Source organism: Trichogramma pretiosum, unplaced genomic scaffold (assembly GCF_000599845.2).
Source record: "Trichogramma pretiosum strain Unisexual culture from Peru unplaced genomic scaffold, Tpre_2.0 scaffold40, whole genome shotgun sequence".
In the NCBI taxonomy this organism is placed as follows: Eukaryota; Metazoa; Arthropoda; class Insecta; order Hymenoptera; family Trichogrammatidae; genus Trichogramma; species Trichogramma pretiosum.
This window is the reverse complement of record NW_019641657.1, coordinates 961,237-984,416: the sequence shown is the minus strand read 5'-3', so window position 1 is coordinate 984,416 and position 23,180 is coordinate 961,237. Positions and strand designations below refer to the sequence as shown.

Genomic DNA, 23,180 nt, shown 5'->3' with positions numbered 1-23,180 from the left:
TGCTTTATCAAGGTTTATTGAGTGGAATCATGCGGCACCGTCTGTACTCGCTCACTGTGCTCCGTTTCTCTTTTTCATTCTATGCTTTTTCAAGTTTGCTTTAAAGAAAAAATTCTGCTCTCTTCGAACCCTGTCATTAAATTTAATTGAATTTTCAGCGGATGTACTGGTTTCTTGTTTTTTTTTACTTTCTTTTATTTCTTTTTCCTTCGTCTTTCATTCTCCATTTCCAGGGGTGTATTGCCTTTGTCATTACCATTTCCTTCTCCATCGACTCGAAAGGATATGTTTCAGGAACTTCGACGACGAGTGTTTTACAAATTTACGTTGCCCGTTTCGCAACGTCGCCTAGATCGGAAACACGAATTCGAGTATACGTACGCCTCGTGCGCGAGAAAACAGAATTGTACAGCCGCTCGAATATGTATTTCTATCTATACTTCTGTTCTATTATATGTATTCACATATTGTTTCTGTTCCTATGAACCTTTGGTAGATGGAATATTTTTTTCATCTAATTTCGAACTTTGTACATATTTTGAGATTGATTCGATTTGACGCATGAAATCAAAATTAAAAGAGTTTTTTTCAATGTACTCACCTGTCATAGTAGTAGTCCCTGAAACAGAAAAAAATGGTCGTTAGTCATTTTTTTCATGATTATTTTGTCTATTATGCATTATATTTTTTATTCTATTTAATCGATGAAATGATGATCCTCGACTCAAGATCTCTCTAGCATATGTGTAAGATGGTAAAAAAATGATGTATGCACCGAGTGCATAAAAGAACATTCCAACTGTATATGAAAAAAATCACGATCAAAAAGATAAAAAAATTCTCGCGCGTGCAGTAGAGCTGTGAATATACAAAAAAGAAGTAGCAAACGAGTGCATAACGATGATGCAGAGCGTCCATCATCATTCGTCGTCGTTGTCGCAAATTCTTATCCACTTGAAACAGAAGCTCGTACGGCGGCGGCAGCGACAAGTGCTTCTTTCTTTCTTTTCTCCGCGCCACCTCACTCGTTTGCCTGAGCAGCCGCGGATGCTGCCACGAGAGAGGCAGACGCGTACATGTATTCAGTACCAGTGTAGTGCCAGTGTAGTAGTGAAGGATTACGGGCCTCATTTGTGACTTCTCTTTCGCGAGTGAGAGAGAGAGAGAGAGAGAGAGAGAGAGAGAGAGCAAGAGCGCAGCACACAGCGCCTTCGGCTCATCGCTCGCTAGGTGCAGGGTTCGCGCTCGCCTGTCTGCGAGCGAGCTTCAGTCGCTGGAGCTCGAGGCGTGTGCGGGGCTTGTGCGCGCCTAGAGAGAGAGAGAGAGTGAGACACATCACGCGAACGTGATTTTCGCGGTGCCAGCTCGAGTGGAAAGCACTGTCCTATACTCGCGCGCACGTGCCTTTCGGGCTAATCTGGCGTACACGTTAGATCTGTGTGTGTCTGTGTTGATGCACCGAGACTGGAGCGAAAAAAATTGCAATTTCTTTTTCCTATGTACAATGTGTGAAACATTTTTAGTTGTTTTTCAGCGCGACCACTGCAAGTGGTTTCCAAAACTTGCATTTCTTCCCATTCTCTTAATTTCATATATTATACACGTTTTTCTTCTACGACCGGCTAATGAGACGACAATGAACTGTATACAAAAAAAATACAGAGAAAAGAGAAGAAAAATACACGCATCTTAAGCTGTATATTAAGCAGCGTGGGCTCTATACATATAAAGTCGGAAAATTAGACGTTGTAAAACCCAACGATCCTACCGGAGTCTTTTTTATTAAAATGAAAGAAAAATAAAGAGAGTACGAAAATTAGGAAAGTAAATGAGAATCTGAATAAATTTACGCCCGCGCGATACCGAAAAGCCTGAGTAAAAGATAAAAGACGCGCGCGCGCTGGGCTGCAGCCCGCACCGGTACAGCTTGGCTACTCATAATATAAGCATATATATTCGCGCAGAAAAAGAAAAAGGTGGGAAAAAAGAGAAAGGGTGCAAAAGTCAGAGAATAAGAAACTGAGAAAACACAGGGAGGAAGCCGAATGTCCCGAAAAAGATAAACAGTGAGATTACATTTACATTGAAAAGGGGTGTGGAAAGGAAAAAGAATACATATACACATATAAAGCGCATGCCAAGGGAGAGCGAGAAAAGAAATCATATACATTCCAAAAAAAAAGGGAGAGAAAGAATAAAAGGTGCGAGTAAGATAAGTGTATAAGACAGACACGAGGACGCAAGCCTTGGAAGAAAAAATTTTTCCCTTCGCCGGGGATGAAAGTATATACACACGGCAGTTGAACCAAACAGACGAAAAAAAAGAAACTAACAAATAAATATATATAATGCGAGCGCGTGTTTGCGACGCGGCTGATGAGTTGAGAAAATGAAATCGTACGTGTACATTTTTTTTCTCGCTTCCTCTCTCTCTCCTCGGCTTGGTAGGGAAGGGATCTTCATTTAAAGCCATCCAAAATTCAAACGCGTGTTTAATTTTTTGTACAAAACAAAACCGGTTGACTGTCTCTCGCTCGACTACTCGCTCGCGTCGCGCACATTGTTCTTTAATGAAGTTCTTGGGCATAGTCTCGTGCGGCTAGGCGAGAAAGAAGCGCAGAGAAGAGGGAGGAGAAAATTTCGACGCTCTTGGGAGCTGCCTAGCGTACACGGCATAATAAATGCAGCAAAATCCAGACGTGTAATCTACTGCTCAAATCATGAAAAATTGCCGCGCAAAGCCACGCCGCGCGCCCTGCTAGTCTCACACGCGTAATACGTAATATATAATTATATCAGTTCATAATAAAGCCCGAACCAAAATGTTACGGACGAGCGAGCACCGAGAGAGAGAGAGAGAGAGAGAGAGAGAGAGAGAGAGAGAGAGAGAGAAAGAGAGAAAGTCAAATTGTGCGACTAGACATCGATATTACACGGCTCTCTCGTTGTATATCTTCCTCGTATTATAGAATAACGCACGTATTTATGCATGCACGTATTTAAACCTGGAGAGCATTTCCAATTATGACATTATTCGCATCGCGTATTATGTATAAAGTTCATAATTGAGTCGCTCGCGCGTATTATATGTGATCGTATAAATATAAAACTTTTTAATGTATTGCATATCGATGTGTGCGCGACGGAGAGGGAAGGAAGGACGGCGTATTATCGATAGAGGCCGAGAATAAATATTTTAATTGTGGTTCGATGACATTCGACTGGGTCGTTCGATCGAATTATTATATCCTCAGATTTAGTGGCTGAATAAGAGCGAGTGCAGTGCTTCGTGCGCTTTACGATGTATGCATACACGTCGCGGTCGTAAGAAAATGATTGCACGGGTTAAAAGCAAAAATATTTGTAAAACATCGAATGCCGTTTGTTCGTTGACGTCCATTGGTACACGGCGATGTCCGAAAAATGGAAGAAACGCGACACTCTTTTAATCATGTTCCCCGGTCCATGTGTTTAATAATAAAGTGCGCCTCGACAATAGCATTGCAGTTATCACGCGCTCGGACGCAGCGACACCCACCCACACACACACACACACACACAAACACGCGTGTTATATCGCTTGTCGGTACGCGCTTACTCTCGTTCGCGAGCGGCGCCGAAATAACAAAGGGTCAACGAATAAATGCTTCGCCAAAGTCATTAGAGAAGGAGGTTATAACATTTTAATGGTTATTACCGACGAAAACGCATTGCCGTGGGGGGCTTTTTTGCACCCATCCTCTCGCTCTCTCGCTCTTTTTCTCTCTTTTCGCGCCGTGTGAATCCGGCACGCGTGCAGCATCGCGTTCAATTTTCTAGCCGACGCGTCGTTCTTTTTTCCCCTGTTATTTATTATTATTATATATTTTTTTTGTATAATTTTACCCTGTTTTTATGTTTTTAAGCCCGACGCGACGAATTCGTTTGTCTTTGTGTCGGTGGCAGTATTTATGTGGATAATTGAGCCCGGGGATTACGAGAGCTCGCATATGTATACGTCTCGCACACCTACACACACGCGTTGTTTGTACCGGTGTAAATAGCAGCAACGGCGAGCAAGAGACGAAATTTTCAGCACCACCGCGTACATGCGGAGTACGGGTAGCGTATACTCGCTGCCGACCAATGAATAGTTAATAAGTTTATTAAAGTCTGGCGCTTTAACGGAGGGCTAACTTACCGAGCTTATGTACTCATGCACAAACAATATAAACACGCGCGCGTACCAAGTGGATTAAAAACTTTTTATCTATAAATCTGGTGACAACCTTCGACGCTTGCACTGCAGCAACAGCAGCAGCAGTGCAGACGTTATATTAAACGGAATTGTTACGTTTTATGTGCGATGCGTTACGATGTTTGACCTGGCCGACGATTAATTATCATCTGCAGTTAGCGCACGGAAGAGAGCGAGATACATTTCATTGCGCCTTTAATCCAATGAAACATAGCAATAATATTTTTGATTAACAAAGGACGATAAATTCTACTTTCTCGGACGTTGTTTTGAGCTTATTTTTTCCTTGACTCTATCTGGCACGCGACGCGCTCGTGTGAATTACGCGAACGCGTCGAGAGAGTCAACGAAACTTTTTTCTCCACACGGTGCTCTTGAGTTATAATACAATCTGCTCGAGAGCGGCACGAGTGCTCGAAGAAAAATCCCGTGCCATCAATCGCAAATATTATAGATGGGCCCGGCCTCGTTGCACTGAACTAGAAAAAAGTGATTTGCTGCATTAAACATTCATTCAAGAGAGAGAGAGAGGGAAAAAATAGAGTCCGATACTTTATTCTCTTACAGCAATTTGAGGTGAGTGCACGAGCTCCGCTACCTGGTCTATACAGGTATGCGTGGATAATATAAGTGTATATACGGCGCGTATGGATGGAAGGCGAGAGAGAACCCGAGACACCAGAGACGAAGATATCAGCCTCTCGCAAAGTATCGTCACCGAGGGACGAGCCAACGACGACCGACGAGCCTGAAGCTGCTCTACAACGCCGCCGCATACGCGCACACATCTTCGTTCCGAGCTTCGAGAACAAAATTTTATTTTCAAGTATACTGCTCGCTCGCGCGCGCACGCGGCCCCGTCGAGCCAAGCTGCATATAGTGTATGATAAAAAATGAAGGACGAAATTAAATATTTTTTACCTGCGAGTTATGCATATATACATATACACACGTACGTGGGTATATGCGCCGCGCGGCAAGGTAAGAGAGAAATTTACGACGAGGTGTTGTTTATTTTATATATACGGAGCCGCATGCATTCTCTAAGGATGTTTATATGTATATGTGCGGCGTGTGGCTTGCAAAAAAAAACTTATCAGTTTATGCAGTATGCATGGCAAGAAAGCTGTCTCGAAAAAAACAGCTCTCATATTCTCGTACCTCCTCTAACTTTTGTAATCAATAATTTTGTCGCTGTTTTACGAATTACGCAATAACGAAGTCAGGTAATAATAGACCATGCCCAAAAAGTTAATTAAGCATTGTCAAACGTTGATTATTTATCATCGCAGCGATACAAATACAAAAAAATACGACGGCTGATTATATCAACTTTTTACTACTTGAAATTTTCAGATAATTGTCCGACCCAAAGCTTATTACCAGGACATAACTGTCCTGCTGGGTGCTCCAATGTACAAACGGTGGCCGCTTTACACACAATCGAATTCTACTGAGCAAACACAGCAAGTGGGGAATGTGCAAGCTCGAAAGAAGAAACGAGGACAGGGAAAAAAAGCGCCACACATTCAGAGCGCGCGGGGAAGGCTGTGCAACATCGCTTGTTGCAAAACAATGAAACTCGAGCTTGCAACTGTGCCCAGTGCGGCTATATAGTACGCACTAGTACGCGGCTCGTGTACATGTGTGTGTGTGTATATACTAGCGCGACAATGAAGGGGGCGTTCAAGGCAAACAACGATCCTAACCGAAAGAGAGAGAGAGAGAGAGAGAGAGAGAGAGAGCGAGCGAGAGAGTGAAAAGCATATTTGCAGACTGGTCGAGCGAGAGTTCGTGGCGCAACACTTTGGTCGCCATTAGCATTCAATTACCCGATTACAAGCTGCTGCTGTTGTTGCTGCTACTACTGTTGTTAGTCTCCGTGCGCGCTTCTGTGCATGTATACTTATTCGCGCGCGCGTAGAGCTTGCGCACACTCGTATTTACGCACACACCTGCCGCGAGTATTATATATTATTAGCACCTCGATGCGCGTTACGTTATAACGCGTGTTCGTGTACGCCCGGCGATTGACTGCGGCTGGCGACACGTGATATGACTTATTGGCACAGCCGAACTGTAAACTGCCGATTGCAGTCCCACGTCCGTATATTTATAAATTCGCTTCAATCGCGTCGCGTCACCGCAGCCCCCAGATCGTCGGAGCTTATGTAGCTACGGCATACTCGATTCGTGCGTTGACACCCACCCACCCCCCGCCCAGACTTTATTTTTAAGTAACAATGCCTCTGAAATGAATTTGCTGTATTACGTCGAACCTCGCGGTGGAAAATTGATATTGATATTCATATTGAATTTGAATAAATCAATTTTAATCATCTCTCCTGATCCAGGAAAGAAAACGACCGACTGAACGAAAGATCGATTGCTCCTAGCTTTCAGGAGGTGATGGGAAAAAATTTGTCGCCCTTGCCCGTCGTGCTGCGACTACCGGTAACATTGAAAACCTTTTTAATTCGAACAATAAAAAAAAATTGACGCGCACGAGAGAAAGAGGGATCTTCCCCGAGTAACGTTGATTGACGAGTGCAGTCATTCGAGATGAAATCATTATGTACCCCCTCTGGTACGAATTTCGTGATGAAATGACCCAACTTTCGAAAATAATATGATATGATATTTTTAAATTTAAATTATGATTGAGGAACGTCATTCACTTTTTTAAACACCTTTTTAAAAATTAAAATGTTTCGTTCGAAGTGTCAGAGAATTTATACCGATATATCGGTTGCCCCGACGACGCAGCTGTTTTTTAAAAAAAATCGATGATTCACGTCCTGCTTATAAAGTGTATAGTCCAGGCGTATCTTTCTGGAAAATCGTGAAAGAGAAAGAGAGAGAGAGAGAGAGAGAGAGAGAGAGAGAGAAAAAAAAAATAAGGTAATCAAGTGCCCGGGTTCAATCCGTTGCGCCTCGCATATTTGAATCTATGCTAATATCAAAGCAACTCGTGCACGCCATACGATATGGACATATTACGCAAAAGTCGTTATAAACGTACACGTGCTTGAGATCAATGCGAGAAAGTTTATGTATTCATTTATGCAAACGTTTTTTTTTATTGCTCTCGTATCAGCTGAGAGTGAGTGAAAGAAGAAGGGGGTGGAGAGGGGCTTATCTCGAGTAAATCTTCACGACTATACTCGCCGCAAGCCTCGATAGGCGTGAAATCAACAAGCTCATGAATATTTATAATTTCCTCTGACCAACCCTCTTTTACAAGAGAATCTATTGTATGATTTTTAATGAAAAGCTCTAACAGCTTGACGTTCGCTTATATAACTTATAGTAATTCTTAACGATTTTCACTCAGCTGTATAATGATGTGTACAATGTTGAAGAGTCGAGGACGGAAGTATTTTCGGAAAATAATGTGAGAAAAGTACAGGATATACTAGAATAGGTAAGAGAAACAAAAGATTTAATGAATTTTTAAATGTATAAAAGCTTGCAATAATTATTTTTCTAACTGAGAGATTTTGCAGTTATGAATTATAATATAGCTTTATTGTTAAGTTCTACTTTAAAATAAGTTTGATTATTTCAATTGCATGTATCTTTTTAAAGATTCGCAATGATATACGAAACGGAAATCATGATAGAAGTGTGATGCTAGCTAAAAACATCCAATTTATGGTATTTAAGCTGAGAGGCAAAAATAATTCAATTCGTTCATTTATAATTCCAAAACCCGAACTATTTTTGTATGCATGGCCATTTGTTAAAACAACAATTCTTTTGTTACACGTCGTTCATACACAATAAACACTTTGGGCTTAATAATGATTACACTGACGCTATTGTGCGTACATAAACCGTAATAAATCTCATTATATGCTCGCCAGTGGATCAGGCCGAATCTATATAGATCGGACAAAAGAGGTTTTTCACCGTAATTGACTTTTTATCAAACGCGAATTACCGCAGTGCGCGCAATTATTCGAAGCACAAAAGCTCTCCCGCGTGACACACACTCTCGCACTGCAGCGCGTACCATCGCGCGTTGCACGCGCGCCTATATACTGGTTTAACACCTGGGATTAATGTCATACGTGGCCCAGCGTGTAGCCGCATAAAATTGATAAATAACATGCGCAAAAATTCACGGGACGCGTTATAATTATGCGAGGGGAATCGCCCTTGTATTTTTCATCTTCGAGCTATGCATGTATATTATTTCGATCCCGTACGATCTTTGTGGAGCGCGGCTGATGTTCGAAAGCACGGTATTGTAGGCGAAAATTACATTGCCACGAGACAAAGGTTACGCTTACAAGCACATTGACACGTATTGACGGATGATGTACTTTAGGGCCGTTGATAGTTCGAGTGTCGAAGCTTAATTTCACGTTGATGGAGATTGGTTTATTTTGTATACTCTTAACCAATTTACCAGCGAAAATTCTGACTAAAAATTGTAACGAGCCATAAAGTAGTTATGTCGTAATTTATTTTATACTAAGACTCTAACAATTGTATTGCGATGTTTAATTTATGTATTATAATTCAACTTCATTTCTAATATCACATGTTATAATACTTTTATGTACTATATTGGCGTGGGTTCAAAAATATATTTTCCTTTTTGCATGGATAATTCTCCACGAATATCGCACTACATGAGTATAAGCTAATTTTGCGCCTGAATGAATGACATTTTCATTACAATTTTGGTTTGTTTTCAACGACATGCCACGGTCTATATATGAATGTATACAGCAAATCGAACTGGAGGGGAAAAGTATCGCTAAGAAGCTACGGCGTCACCTCGCTTATACACGGTTAGTGCATTCAGTCGCTAGAGAAGAGCTAAATTCCTGAGCAAGTGTTTACAAATTGTTAAACTCGAGGCATATAACCTCGAATATTTTCTTAGAGTGCATAGTGAAAATTTACAGTGAACACGTATAACAAAGCAAGTGATGGATACCAAAGAAGATACAGTCAGGTACAACATTTTTTGTACATACCATTATTTATTCAAATTTGATCGTTATCAAACTTAACTATTATTCAGCGTGAAGGACGAGCCAAACGATACTTGTACAGAAGCAGGTGATGCTTTTAATTTCAACTTGGGGGGCTTTTGCAAAGCAGAAAACTTTGAAACATTCTCGTTTCATAAATCATCAGTAAGTTCAATATTTTGAATTATATTTTGTTTCTCCACAATCAAAACAATTACAAAAATTTTATTTTAGGCAAAATACACGAATAAGGTTATGACATCGCAGAGCAAGTTAGATGAAAAGATATCCATTGATATAGAGTGTAAAAATGTTAAACCAGAACAAGAGTCTTTATCGACAACAATTTGCAAGACTAAGTATTAAAGTTATCCACCTATAGTGAAAACAGAAAACGAAAATAAGACCAGTAACATAAATGAAAATGTATTCATTGATTTTGAGTGCAAAAATGTTAAACTTGAACTTAAAACTCAATCGATAACTATCGGAAAAACTGAGCATCCAAACTATCGATCTGTTGAGAAGATGGAAAATCAAATTCCGGTCAATTACTTGTACGATGAAAATAGTCAATTGCAAGAAGATTCCCGATTGAAGCTTGATGGATCAGAGAAAGTGCGGATAATTGAAAAAATAACTCAAACCGAGCTATATCAAAAGTCCAATTTGTGTCGACAAATTTATGAAGGAAAAGTTAATCTAAAAATAGATATCCATGCGACATACAAGGGCATTAGACCATATAAATGTGATATTTGTTCAAAATCATTCGCCCGCAAGGATACCCTTGAAACTCAAATAAACGTAATCCATAATCGTAACAAACCGTTTAACTGTAATATTTGTCACAAATCATTTGGATACCAGAATGTACTAAAAAATCACATTACGGTAGTGCATGATCAGACAAAACCCTTTGAATGTGATATTTGTAACAAAACATTTGGGAAAAAATATGAAGTTAAAGTTCACATCAATGCAGTACATAATCAGAGCAAATCCTTTGAATGTGAAATTTGTCACAAATTATTTGGATACCAGAATTTACTAAAAAATCACATTACGGTAGTGCATGATCAGACAAAACCCTTTGAATGTGATATTTGTAACAAATCATTTGGGAAAAAATATGAAGTTAAAGTTCATATCAATGCAGTACATAATCAGAGCAAACCCTTTGAATGTGAAATTTGTCACAAATTATTTGGATATAAAACTAACCTCCAAATTCGCATGAGTGCACTACATCATCGTAGCAAACCTTTTGAATGTGAGATTTGTTTCAAATCATTTGGACAAAAAATTCACCTTAACCCATTAAGTCCCAAGATGACGTTTTTTCAACCCTTTATTCGGCCACTGTATTTTTGGTGTAAATGGGGTCAAAAAAATATGCGAGTAACTAATTTTAATGTAAAATTTAATGCCCTTTCAGAATCTGATCTCAGATGTTTGAAAAAGTAATCAGGTCAAAAGTTACACTTGATTTTACCCAAAAAAACATGATTTTTAAAAAAAAATTTTTTTTTATTTTTCGAATTTCCAAATGAAAACCATTAGAAATCTTAGGGGTTTCGTGCAAATGTCGCGTCCTCGATACCTAAACTAAAAGTTAGTGGGGTTTAGATTGAAGAAAATAAAGTTAAAAAATACACTTTTTTCTCAAGTCCTTCGTTTTTGAGTAAAAATTCTATAAGTTTTCATTCAATTTTGCGAGTTTCGACCGCCATTTTTTGTGTTTAAACATTAATTTTTTCAATCGGTACCCCGCAAACTTTCAGTTTAGATATCGAGGACGCGATATTTGCACGAAACTCTTGAGATTTCAAATGGTTTCCATTTGGAAATTCGAAAAATAAAAAAATTTTTTTTTTCAAAATCACGTTTTTTTTTATAAAATCAAGTTTAACTTTTGACCTGATCATTTTTCCAAAATCTGAGATCAGATTTTAAAAGGGCATTAAATTTTACATTAGAATTAGTTACTCGCATATTTTTTTGACCCTATTTACACCAAAAATACAGTGGCCGAATATAGTGTTGAAAAAACGTCCTCTTGGGACTTAATGGGTTAAACGTCACAGAATAGCAATACATAATCTTACACTATCTCAAACAATTAATTGTTTTAAACAATAGAGCGTGAGATTAGTCCAAAGAAATTTGGATGTAATAAAGATTTTTACAATCACTTGAGTAAGCACCGTATTTTAGAAATTATTTCATGTAAAAATTCTGTAATCTTGTGAAAATTAATAAAATATTTCAAGCTGTTATTTATTTTGTAGTTACTTTGAACACTCATTAATTCACCTTTTATACATAAATTAAAATATTAACAATTTTTTTGTTTTCAATTCGTTGATTATTTATTAACATTGCCGGACAACCTTTACGACTGATTCCCGTACATACAAAAGATTGATAAACTGTACAATGCAAAGTATATCGAGTATCTATCGAGTAGATTCTCGCGCCGTAATAAGTAAGTATTAGTATAGTCGCTATTTTCTAAACTGCTAGCTTCCTCACTCTTACTTTTCAATAAGTTAGTTTACATTGAAAAAATGTTTATAGGTAGAATCAGTAAAACGGGAGAGCTGGATCTACCCCATATACAATTCCCAATAGTCCCTGCCCCTAATTTTTACACGTTATCAAAAAGGGTATTTTCATAATTTACCGTTTAAAAAATAAAAACTACCCTGTCATTTCGCATTTACGAATGCGAATTTGCTTCTTTGTCGTGCACGATGAGCCGGAAAGAAAATTTGTATGTAACCAAAAATTTAACTACCAGTCACAACACATCTATACCGATGACACGATCAGGCCATTACTGTTTTAAGAGAGTATTTTGCACAAACAAGAACGCGAAAAAAGTACAAGCAAGAGGATGCACTACATATTGTATTGTGCAGTAATAATCGCTGGAAACCCATTTATTTCTGGCGTCGTATCGAGCCCAATTTTAATTCGTTTTGTAATTGAGTATCACGCGTACGAGAATGTACAGCTATTGTTGTCATCAATAAGTGGGCCAAAAATTCGCGACCTTGTCGCAAGCAAATTGTGAGGCTAATAACATTTTTATTACGATCGATTTTCCATATTCGCTTCAGCGTATTTTTTAAAATTACGTAAACCGCAAGGACTCGTATTAAAACATTGCAGTACAATTTTATATTTGTCATTTACCAAATCAAATAAGTTTATAGCTTTCGAATGAAGTCTTGAACACCCGTAGAGGTTTAATTATTTACATCAGATAAATTCTTAGGGATCCCGAAGTTGCAGCTGTGTAATATCACAATTGATCTAGCGCTCAACCTCTTTAAATGCGTGACACTATTCAAATGAGACGTACATCCCCCTATTTTTTTTTCTCTTCTCGCGATACTTTTTATCGAATCTCAGGAAACGCTATTAGTTAAGCATTGTCATTCTTGAATCGGCGATACACATGCGCACATTCACACGGAGACAATCTATTTGGACGGGATGGAAAAAGCAAGTGAAAGAGAGCTTTTGCACATGCATGGAATAGATATGTGCACGCACACACGTATAGACGCGGAGGTAGGTGTATATGTATATAAGCGCGCAGCAGACTTGATTCATGTACACTCGAGAGAGCAGTGCCGCGGCGCGCGCGTGACATTTGTAATTTATTGTCGCCGCTTGATACTCGCTATAGAGCAGCTCGCATATACACAAGCTTTGTTTTTCGATGTGAACTATATCGACGACGCCGCCGACGACGACGACTATAGTCGTCTTCATTAGCCGACCGTGTGAGAAGCTTGTTAATGTGTTGCCATTTGAGAAACACACGTACACGCATACTCGCGTCTCCTCTGCTGCAGTAGCACAGAGAGAGACTGACAAACGTGTAATATACGTTAGCGAATATGTGCAAGAACAAAGAGAAAGAGATAGTAGAAAGCAAATGGAAGAGGTCTGATGATGCTATTAATTTTCAAACGAGCTATTTGCAAGAGTTACGGGTGTATTTCACGCAAGCCATACGTACATATTGCGCTCTCCGGCCACTACTAACCAAATGGAATGCAATCGCGCCACAGTTGCATAACACGAGACGCGCTGCGAGCGCGGGGTAAAATTATTGATATAACTTTTGATTCGACTGCTCGAAAATCCGCCTTAAATTATCATACGGACATACGAGCCGAGCTATTGTTTTCCAACGGCCGATTCGACATTCTGCTTCGCGCAACGAATTGGGGTTAGATTATTTCGATTTATATATCTACGTAGAGTGTCGCGCGAGCAGGGTGGCAGCCGCTAATTTATCTTTTGTTTTAAGCCGTGACGCAAAAGTAGGTTGGCGTAAATATATATTGTTAAAATCGGTTCGCGCAAGCTCACCTAATTCTCAATGTCTCTTGGGTTGCCCGCGAAAAGTCACGTTGCAAAAGCGCATAAAAGAAGTATAATATCAATGAGCCGATCATTCGCGGTTAATAACCAACGCAGTGAAACAAATTATTGTTCTCGCCATTCAATGCCGCACATATAACACGCGGCGCTCATTCGAAATTGTCCATTAACATAGAGATATATAAGCTGCGTCTGAGCGCGCGTGTCAACATAACGGATTCGGATACATAAAATAGCGGGCGCGCGCGCGTGATATTTCCATATAAATATCCACCGTGTATAGCGATGCGCGTTGACGCTAATACAGCCTGCGAATTCCGAGTTACGGCCCGTAATACACATATAGTAGTATGGCACATAGCATCTGTATAAAGTCGCGCAGCTATAAATACGCCAAAAAGTTAATGCGCGAACGGCAGTCATCGCTAAGCTCGAACGACACACTTGTTAGCTGCTGCCACGGTGTGTGCAATGCACACCTATAGCTCGCATACGTATATACCTATATAGATTCCTATGTGTGTATGTGCCTATATAGCACACTAGAGAGTGAGAGTGGTTAGCAGCGACAATGTGGCGCGCATGTCACGATTAGCATAAATGCCCGTGGAGCGATAAAAGCACGATATAGCCTCGACTTGCGCGCGCGCTCGACTGCACAAACGATATAGCAATTCAAGCCATTTCAAGCCCGTGTTAAAAAACAATTTTAGCCGCCTACACCTAATCTCTCTCGCCTTACCGAGTGACGATTGCTGCTGCCCGATGCCGAGGCGCGAGGGGCCGTATATTTAAAGCAAAAACTATAAATGCAAATGACGCAGTTAATATTGAGTAAAAAAATGCTGGCTTCATTAAAAAGAATAAGTAGAGCCAGGGAGAGGAAAAAAATGAATTTTAAAGTGGAGCTTTCGTTTAAAGCGTTGTACAGCAGCGACGCGTCGAAGCATTTCCACCGGAGTACAAAACATCGAACCAATGTTGCATGTACGCGCGCGCGAGCGTGGAAAAAAAGGGATGAGGAGTCGGGAGCAACGAGAGAAGAAGAGAGAAGAAGAAGAAAAAGAAGAAAAGATCTTGATTTTCGAGAAAAGAAAGAGGAGCAAAGCCTCTGCACTGACGCGGATGGAGAGAGCTCAGCATCCTGTATCTCGGGGACTCGAGACTGATGTACGATCTGCACGAATGAGGCTTGTCTCTCTGCTCTAAGAAGCCTGACAGAGAAGTGTGAAAAAGAAACATCGATAGACTCTTTCTTTTACATAATAAACACATGATGTATAATGGACAAATATTAAAAAAAACTAACGCATTGAGTTTCTCAGAAAAATTATTTTATTTGTTATTTTTCATCAGCAAACCATTCTTTTATCGAGAGTCTTCATCAATAATTTCACGAAATGATAAAAAAATAATTTACGGTTAATTGTAATAGCAAATGAGCTCGATGATTGCGGCGATGCACCCAAGCTCGCACTTAATTGTACACCGCCACACATTCTACTATACAGCTGCAGCGTACTCGACACATCCATCCGAGCGTGGCGCAAGCTCCGAGAGTGTTACATACATTTTCTTAGGTGGCTAGTGTGGTAGTCTAGTGTTCATCGTCTCAACTGCACACGTTTACCTAGTGTGCGTGGGTTGGTATATACGTATATATCGTACGAGTTCGCGCTCGGCTTGTACGGAGCATCCCGTGTGTAACCCGAACGTTACACGCTTAAGCACGAAAGTTAACGTTAATGGCACGAAGTAATTAACCCCGCGCGCGCACTCGGCAAAAGCTAGATGAGAGAGAGAGAGAGAGAAAGAGAAAGAGAAAGACAGAGAGCAGAGAAAGCGCAGTAGAGCTGGAAGTAGCAGCAGCAAACACCATAATCGAGCTAGCTCTAGAGCTGCTCGTGTGCTAAAGTATAAAGAGGCCGAGGCCGAGTAAGATTGATTGATTGATTTATTTATTATGGGACCGGGGGGTAGAACCCCATGTGGCCCCGAAGTAAATTACAGATAGTAAGTGAAAAGAATTATAAACAAAATACATATATACAATGAGCAATTAGCGCAGATGGGTAATACATTACATAAAGATAGACAATTGACGACAGCAAAAAGAAAGAAAATAAAAATAGAGTACAGCACAGTTATTTACATATTTACATATATACAAAGCTCAATGACACCCAATGAGCACTGACCCGAAGTGGGACAAGCCAGAATGCGGGAGCCGCCCGCCAGCTCCATCGCCAGGCCAGGGCAGACGGAGGAAAGGCCCCAGGCCCACCAACAATTGCCCAGGGACTGCAGTCATGCGGGGTGAATTTTAGTGATAATTGATTGTACTATTAGTTGTAGTTGGGAAGTGAAAGTAGGCCAATGAGAGGAAGAGGTACGGGTGAGAGATTCTCAGTCGCACAGCGCTGCAGCCACTCTGACTTCTCAAGGGAGAGGAAGTGGTTGCGGAGGAACGTGCGAGGGTGGGGAGACGTGGCCAGAAGGGAGAATGATGCAGGTAGGGAGTTGATCAATTTGGTGGTCGTATGAGTGAATGAATTATGGAGTGTTGATGTACGAGCAGATGGGTAGTCAAGACGTGGAGGAAGTTGTCGCGTCACTCTACGGTTTGGATCACGGCTCTCAAGGAGTGTGAATCGCGCTGCCAGGCAGGATGGTGTGCCACTGATCACGATTTTCTTTGCCAGGAGAATCATTAGTTGGTCGCGCCTACGTGCAACAGAGAGCCAACCAAGTGCTAAACGATAGGGCGTGACATGTGCCATTCGTGGAATGTTGCCGTAGATAAATCGAATGCAGGCATTTTGTAGGCGCTGTAATCGGAGCTTCTGCTCAGCCGTGAGGCTAGTCAGCGCCGCCGCTGCGTAGTCGAGGTGTGGAACAATCAGCGCCTGAACGAGACGCTGGCGCAGATGACGTGACAGGGAGTTGCGATGGTGACGTAGGGAGTATAGGGCATAATGGATTTTAGATGAGGCGGATGAAATTTGTGGATCCCAGTTCAGCTTCGAGTCGAGCACCAGACCAAGGATCTTTACGGTGGGTGAGTACTCGAGTGCTGTGCCAGCCAGTACAATTTTAGGGGGGTTTGCTCTGCCAAGAGCATTGATAAAAACGCGACTCCCCAGCAATAAAACGCGGGTTTTTTGGGCATTTAAGCTAAGGCCATTATCCATGGCCCATTGATGAACAGCGTTGGCATCAGCAGTCATGCGAGACACCAAATCTCTGAACTGGGACGGTGGGGCGTGAGAAATGATTTGCGTATCGTCTGCAAAGATGATGGCATGTGAATGGGAGAGGATGGAGGGGAGGGAGTTTATGTAGATGAGAAAGAGGAGTGGGCCGAGTACACTTCCTTGTGGGACGCCAGATGTGGTGCGGTAGAGATGAGAATGCGAACCATCAGCCTTCCGCACTGCTAGGCTGCGTAGGCTTAAATAGTCCGCAAACCAACGGATTGTCAAGTCATCACAGCCGATCTCACGTAGCCGCACGAGCAGCCGACGGTGTGGGATCGTGTCAAAGGCCTTCGAAAAATCGAAGGACACTAAGACCGAGACCATCCGCTCGTCGATGGCGGATCTGACGCGCTCGGTGATGTCCAGGATGGCTGTTTGGGTGGAATGACTCGGCCGGAATCCGTGCTGATGAGGAGAGAGCAGGTCATGATCAATGAGGTAAGTGATGAGTTGGGTGTGGATGACGCGTTCGAGTATTTTGGATAATTCAGATAAAAGAGCTATGGGGCGAGTGTCATTGGGGGAGGAGGGTGATGAGGTTTTTGATAGGGGAATAATGGAAGCGAGCTTCCATGTATGAGGAAAGGTTGCTGTAGTTATTGAGTTATTGTAATAAGAGAGAGAGAGAGAGAGAGAGAGAGCACGAGGGGCGGAGTAATACGAAGTCGTGAATGCCTCTGCGTATGCCAACGTATTTGTTTACGTATAATAACGCAATTTACTCGGGAGAAATTGTAATAAGTTTTGTTGCTGGAATTTCGTTAGTCGCCTCCAACCCGCGCGTACCACCACGGTCCCCATCTCATGCTTCTCTTTCTCTCTCAAATATACATACGTATGTTGCTCTGCTGCAGCAACGACTACACACACTTACAAACGGATAGATATACGTATACTTATATAGCACACACGCAATGCAACAGTAGGTAGGACAATTTGTTCCTTACGCTTTAAAGGATTAAGAGCTTTTCAATTTGTTTCGCTCGTACATAAATGGATTAGCCGCGAGCACGAGGAGAAATTTTCCTCGCTTGCACCACGCCACGCCGCGCAGAGAGAGAGAGAGAGGCGAAATTTTCGAGACAGAGCAGCAGCAGCATCGCCGCACGCTCGCGACTCGATGTTATTAATTTCGTTTATAATATTGTTCATACAAATGCGACGGTTAATTCAATTTAAATCAACCTCGGCGTCTCGCGCGGGCGCGCGAGTTTGCTGTTCGCTGGTGGCGTCTCAATTTTTGAGAGATCTGTTTGATGATTTAAATTATCAAAATAATATTGTGCATTGTGGCGATCCCAAACTTGTGCATCAACAAATTATTAAACGCCAGTATCGAGTTGCAACGAGACAAGAACTTCCATAAATTTATTTTACAAAGCTCGAACTATATAAAGTCGATAAAAGACCAGTTTCAAGCTGGCGAGACGTTGCCGAAAACGTGTCCGCAACTATCGGCGTATGATCAGCCTGTGTACAAACGGGTGTTGTACGCGAAGATATAATCAGATAACTATATGCAAGTACACGTATAAATGCAACAGTACACGCACGCATTTATATACAGGCTATACACGCACGTAGTCCTAGGTACATTTCTTGAAGTTATGTTTCAGCACGCTCTCGGCATTAGGCTCGGGCCGACTACATTCGAGCCGAGGCGTGGAGAGAGATTAAAACGTCCAACAATGCGCACCGCGACGACGATGAGCGTCTCGTATTATACACTAGTCGCCACGCTCGCTATATCCGAATGTGTATTATGCACGAGTGTGTGTTTCCTTTCTCTCAACTCTGGAGCAATACGCCGTAACGATGCTTGAGACCTGTTTTTATATGTATTACGCATAATATGTACAGCTGTGAGACGATCAATGCAATTGTTTAGATGAGTTCTGACGTAAGGGCATAATCGTGTTCATACAAAGCTGTCGGAGATGATTTTTTGTTTTTTATATTGTATAATGCAACATTTTTCACGATAAAATTTAAGTGTAATTATTCAATGCAGCTGTATTGGTTCACGTCGCGACAAGAGGCGCAAATCTCATGGTTTTTATTTTAAATTTCCTTTGTTGCTTTTAAGTCTTTTTACACGAAATCTTTAACAGCGCAGTATTGTGCAGCTTTCGAGAAAAAAAAAACATACAAAAAGTCGGTTTTAAGGGTTGCGGTTAATTAAAACCCGACTGCCTTGGCTTCGTCAAAACGTATAATATAATAAATATATGATATAAGAGCGTTGAACGTTCAGGTCGTCGAGCTTTAACTTTCGTGCGTCGTGCATCCCATGCTCCTCTCCTTCGTTCACGTCACGCTCTCGGCGCAGTGGTAAATCCCACTAGAGAAAGAGAGAGAGACAAGCGAGACCTCGACGTTTTTTAAGTTTTGACTTTTTAATTTGCTCTTTTCTCCCCTCATGAGAGAAAAATTGATTTGTGCATCGGCATCGCTCATTGTAAAAAAAAATGGTATAAATTAATCGACGAGCGTTTGAATAATGATACAACGATCAGCGCATCGTATGTATAATGGCGCTTTTACTTTGATCTTGAATCTTGAACATTGACTCGGCGCATTGCGAGACTTAATTACGCAAACCGCCAGATTTATAAGTCAATTTTATGGATTATAGCGGGATATTAATTAAAATTACATGCGCTGCTTATGATGCATAATTATCGATTCCACTTGGTTATGAGGCATCAACTTTGATCTATACGATGAAAATTTTCCTATATAATCTTACAGAAAGTTAAAAGTGTTGTAGTCTTGCAGTTTTGCAGGAATTATTTAGTCTCGATCGTTTCGATTCGTCATCAAAAATTAATTAATCAATCGAGTCCGCAAAGACAGGATAAAATCACTTGCGCAGCCTGCATTTCCTCTAACTCGGTCTATCAGTCTCCTTCGGGCGATTATGCATTTATAAAATTTTCAATTTAACTAAAATCTGCGCGCCGAACAGATTGAATCCATCGTCGCTGCGTATCTATAACACATCGCGCATCGCGCTTTCGAAAATAAAAGCCTGTATTCCTCTCCTCCTGCTCCGATGCTGCAGCATCGATAACTCGCGCAGTTCGATTCTCTTTTTTCCCATGTATCTCACTTTCGGAATGGCAAAAACATCACGTAGGTATATCCATGGCGCGCGTGCGAATAGAATCCTCTCGCGCTGTCGTTGTTGTTTCCCCCTATCCATGACTGCAGCAGCTTGATATGTACAGATGTGCGTGCACGTGTATGTGTGTGTAAGTAAAGGCGCGCGTGAGGTAAGGAGTACACGGTGTATAGGGAGCGGGAGAGTGAAGCAGTTGGCAGTTGAAGGGAACAGGAGGGAGGGAGGGCGGACAACCTCGTAAATCCGATTTGAATTTGTAATGCCGCGCGCGCGACGCTTGTGTTTTGTTGTACATTCCTACGGTATACTATAGTCGCTGCGCGGGGGTAAGCTCACGGACTCGCGCACACACGTTCGTCGCATAAAGCACAATTTCTCGGCCGTGTGACTGTGATAGTGTAGCCATGTATACAGTACGCGATGCATCACATTCAAACTGTAGCGAGTGCATGCGAAAGGGCAAAGCTTGAAATATACTGTATAAGCTCTCGAAGAAAAGGAGAAAGTATTAGCTCGGCCCAGATGAGTGAGTAGGATAAAGTCGAGAGCAGAAAGAAAAGCTAAGGAGTCTCGCTCTAGTGTTTGTGTAGGCGCGCACAGGCTGGAACAGGCGATGCGTAAGCGACTTGATTTGATCAACGCGTGTGTCGAGGGGCTCTGTGCGAAGAAAAGAGAGGACGACACGATAAAGAGGAGACGCGAGTACATTTCGCGAGCTAATGGTGTTGTCGTTAAGGTAGTATAGTATAGCATTCCCCCTGAGCAGCAGCGGCAGCAGGGAAATCGTCGTCAGCTCGACACTCTGGCAGCTTCTCTAACTCCTGAAGTTTTTGGGTTTAAAGACTCCGCGTCGAAGATAACTCCCCAGCGACTGGAAGCCATGAGGTGTATACCTGTGCTGCACCAGAACTCGCGAGTGCATTCGCAAGTTTTTAAGTGCAGGCACAAAATGTATCAGGTGTAAACGCGAGGACGAGCGAGAACAAGTGTATTAATTCGCATTGTTGAAATTAAGCACTTTTGTAAGTCTCCGAATCGGGAGTCTCTTTTTTGAAGCAGAATTTTTTTGAGCGCGTTGGATCTGGCCAGTTCACCCGTGAAACTCGAACGTTTACGATCGATAATCGTTTGTGTAACACGAGAGCCTCAAAGTAGCGTGAGAGTATTTTATACATACATTTTTCAAAAAACTATAAGTGTTTTTGTTATTGAAATTTTGTTGAAGTTTTACTTGTCACAGCTGTTTTTCACACTGCTGCTTATTGATTTGAAAAACGAACTATATTATTGTATTTCAATGTAAGGATTAATATTCCAGAATCTGTTTTGTATTGTAACAAGATTAATCGTAATCAAGTGTCAAATTTGATTGAGCTTTTTGATTTCATCAATAGATTGAGTATGGTGAATTCGCAAGTGGCAAAATTTTTTTCGCGGAGTATATTATTAGGGTCATGCATACCGGATGTACAATTATACTGATATGTTTTGTTCTGAAATGCAGACGTTTAGCGTTTGATAGTAATTAAAATTATCAATTAACGGACAAAATATCTAATTAAATAAAGTTATATCCAACATACCAATCATTTCCTGTCTTTGACATATTTTGTCTCTTTCTGCCAGTTTGATGAGGTTTTGGTTCTGCTACCATGTTAACATCTGTAATAAAAAGCGCCTCGTTAAAAATGCATAATCAAAAATATTTAAGATAACACTCATGAATAATGCTCTATTTCGCGCGAATGTAGTCTCAGATGTAAAAGGTAAGGAACCACAGAAGGGGCATGAATGCTCGAAAAACCTTTCCAACACTGTACTTCTTTAATATTTTTTTTTCTTCGTCGCTTAATTTATCTCTGAAAAAGTTCGGCGAGCAAAGAAAAGTTTTTCAAACGACCAAAGCTATCATCGAGGCTAGCTAAATATCCTTTAGCTTATTCTCTATTTTTGCTTATCCAGGAACTTCCCCTCTTGACGCCCTGCATTTCTTCGGCCAGCCAATCCGTAATGTAAGTCCTTTCGCTTTCGCACGCTTTTCTCTGTGTATACACACACTGATTATCGCGCGTTCGCGCCTTTGTACTTGATATCTCCTTTCGTCAGGCTTTCTATACACTTACGTTCACATACGACCATAATTCATCAAGTCCCTCTCGCGTTTGATGTGATGAGCAGTTTTCTTTCAAAGCCAAAGCAAATAAGTCCCCCCCGTTCCCCGAAGAATACCAGCAGAGTTTTAATGTTTTTATCTTTATCGTCGCACGATTACGCGGGAAAGCGTGAAAATAGCCATTTTCTAAAAATTGAGAAAAGTTTCGAATGCGCGGAGATTTTTCTTCACAAATCTCTGAAACTTTGTTTGGACTTTATATCATCACATATACCAGCTCGGCTGCTCGCGCGCACCCGGACAGTGTGTATAAGAAAAGAAAATTCGAGCTTGTTCGCTCCCTGCTGCTGCTTTTCCAGGGCGACAAATTCTCCGATTATGTATATAGATATAAGCACGACCGAGGGTAGGATGAAATTTGCATACCTACGTTAATGGTCCACTGAGAATTACGAAAGCATGACCGAGCATTCAAACTTATCTGTTTTATAATCATAAGTCTTATCACAGCTTTATATACTAACGCCTTTTTCCTCTACTTATATATACACACTCGTATATAGCTTCCGAAGACTTAATTCGGATAATCTCTTCGCGGGCAACGGGTATTTTGATTTTACTCGAGAACTTGGTCCGTCGTATATACGTATATACGTCACAGAGACAGAAGTTCCAAAAACTTTATTTTTGTGGCTTCGAAGACTGTATAATTATATGCTTCGAATGCTTGCTAATTAATTATGCCTCAAGTGTTATTGCATATTTTCACTGGGTGACGTCGAGCCACACAAGAATTATTAAGAATGGTTGTATTTCTAGCAAGCGAGCTGCAAGACATTCGATCCGTCAGTCCAACTTCGAGTAACTTGAAAAGTATTGAGAATTAATAATTCAATGGTTTTCTTACTCTACAAGAAAAAACACTTCCAATACATTGGCAGAGAGGTTCTATCTGAAACAATGATTATTCTTATTTCTATATATAAAAATCCTTGACAAAAGTTTACAAAAATATTTTTCACTGTAAGGTTTGTATCCAAAAAATATCAATCGTCTT

At 41.0% G+C, this 23,180-nt stretch overlaps 1 protein-coding gene across 1 annotated transcript in view; it reads right to left on the bottom strand.

Annotated features, from left to right (window-relative positions):
* LOC106657505 (probable basic-leucine zipper transcription factor O) overlaps window positions 1-22,149 on the bottom strand; it is a 38,356-nt gene extending 16,207 nt beyond the window's left edge. The window contains exons 1-3 of the mRNA XM_023460159.1: window positions 22,134-22,149; window positions 21,594-21,672; window positions 602-619 (exon numbers count right to left, since the gene is read on the bottom strand). Coding sequence (XP_023315927.1) covers window positions 602-619; window positions 21,594-21,672; window positions 22,134-22,149 — 113 coding nt within the window. The remainder of the gene's footprint in view (window positions 1-601; window positions 620-21,593; window positions 21,673-22,133) is intronic.
* Between the last annotated feature and the right edge of the window lie 1,031 nt (window positions 22,150-23,180).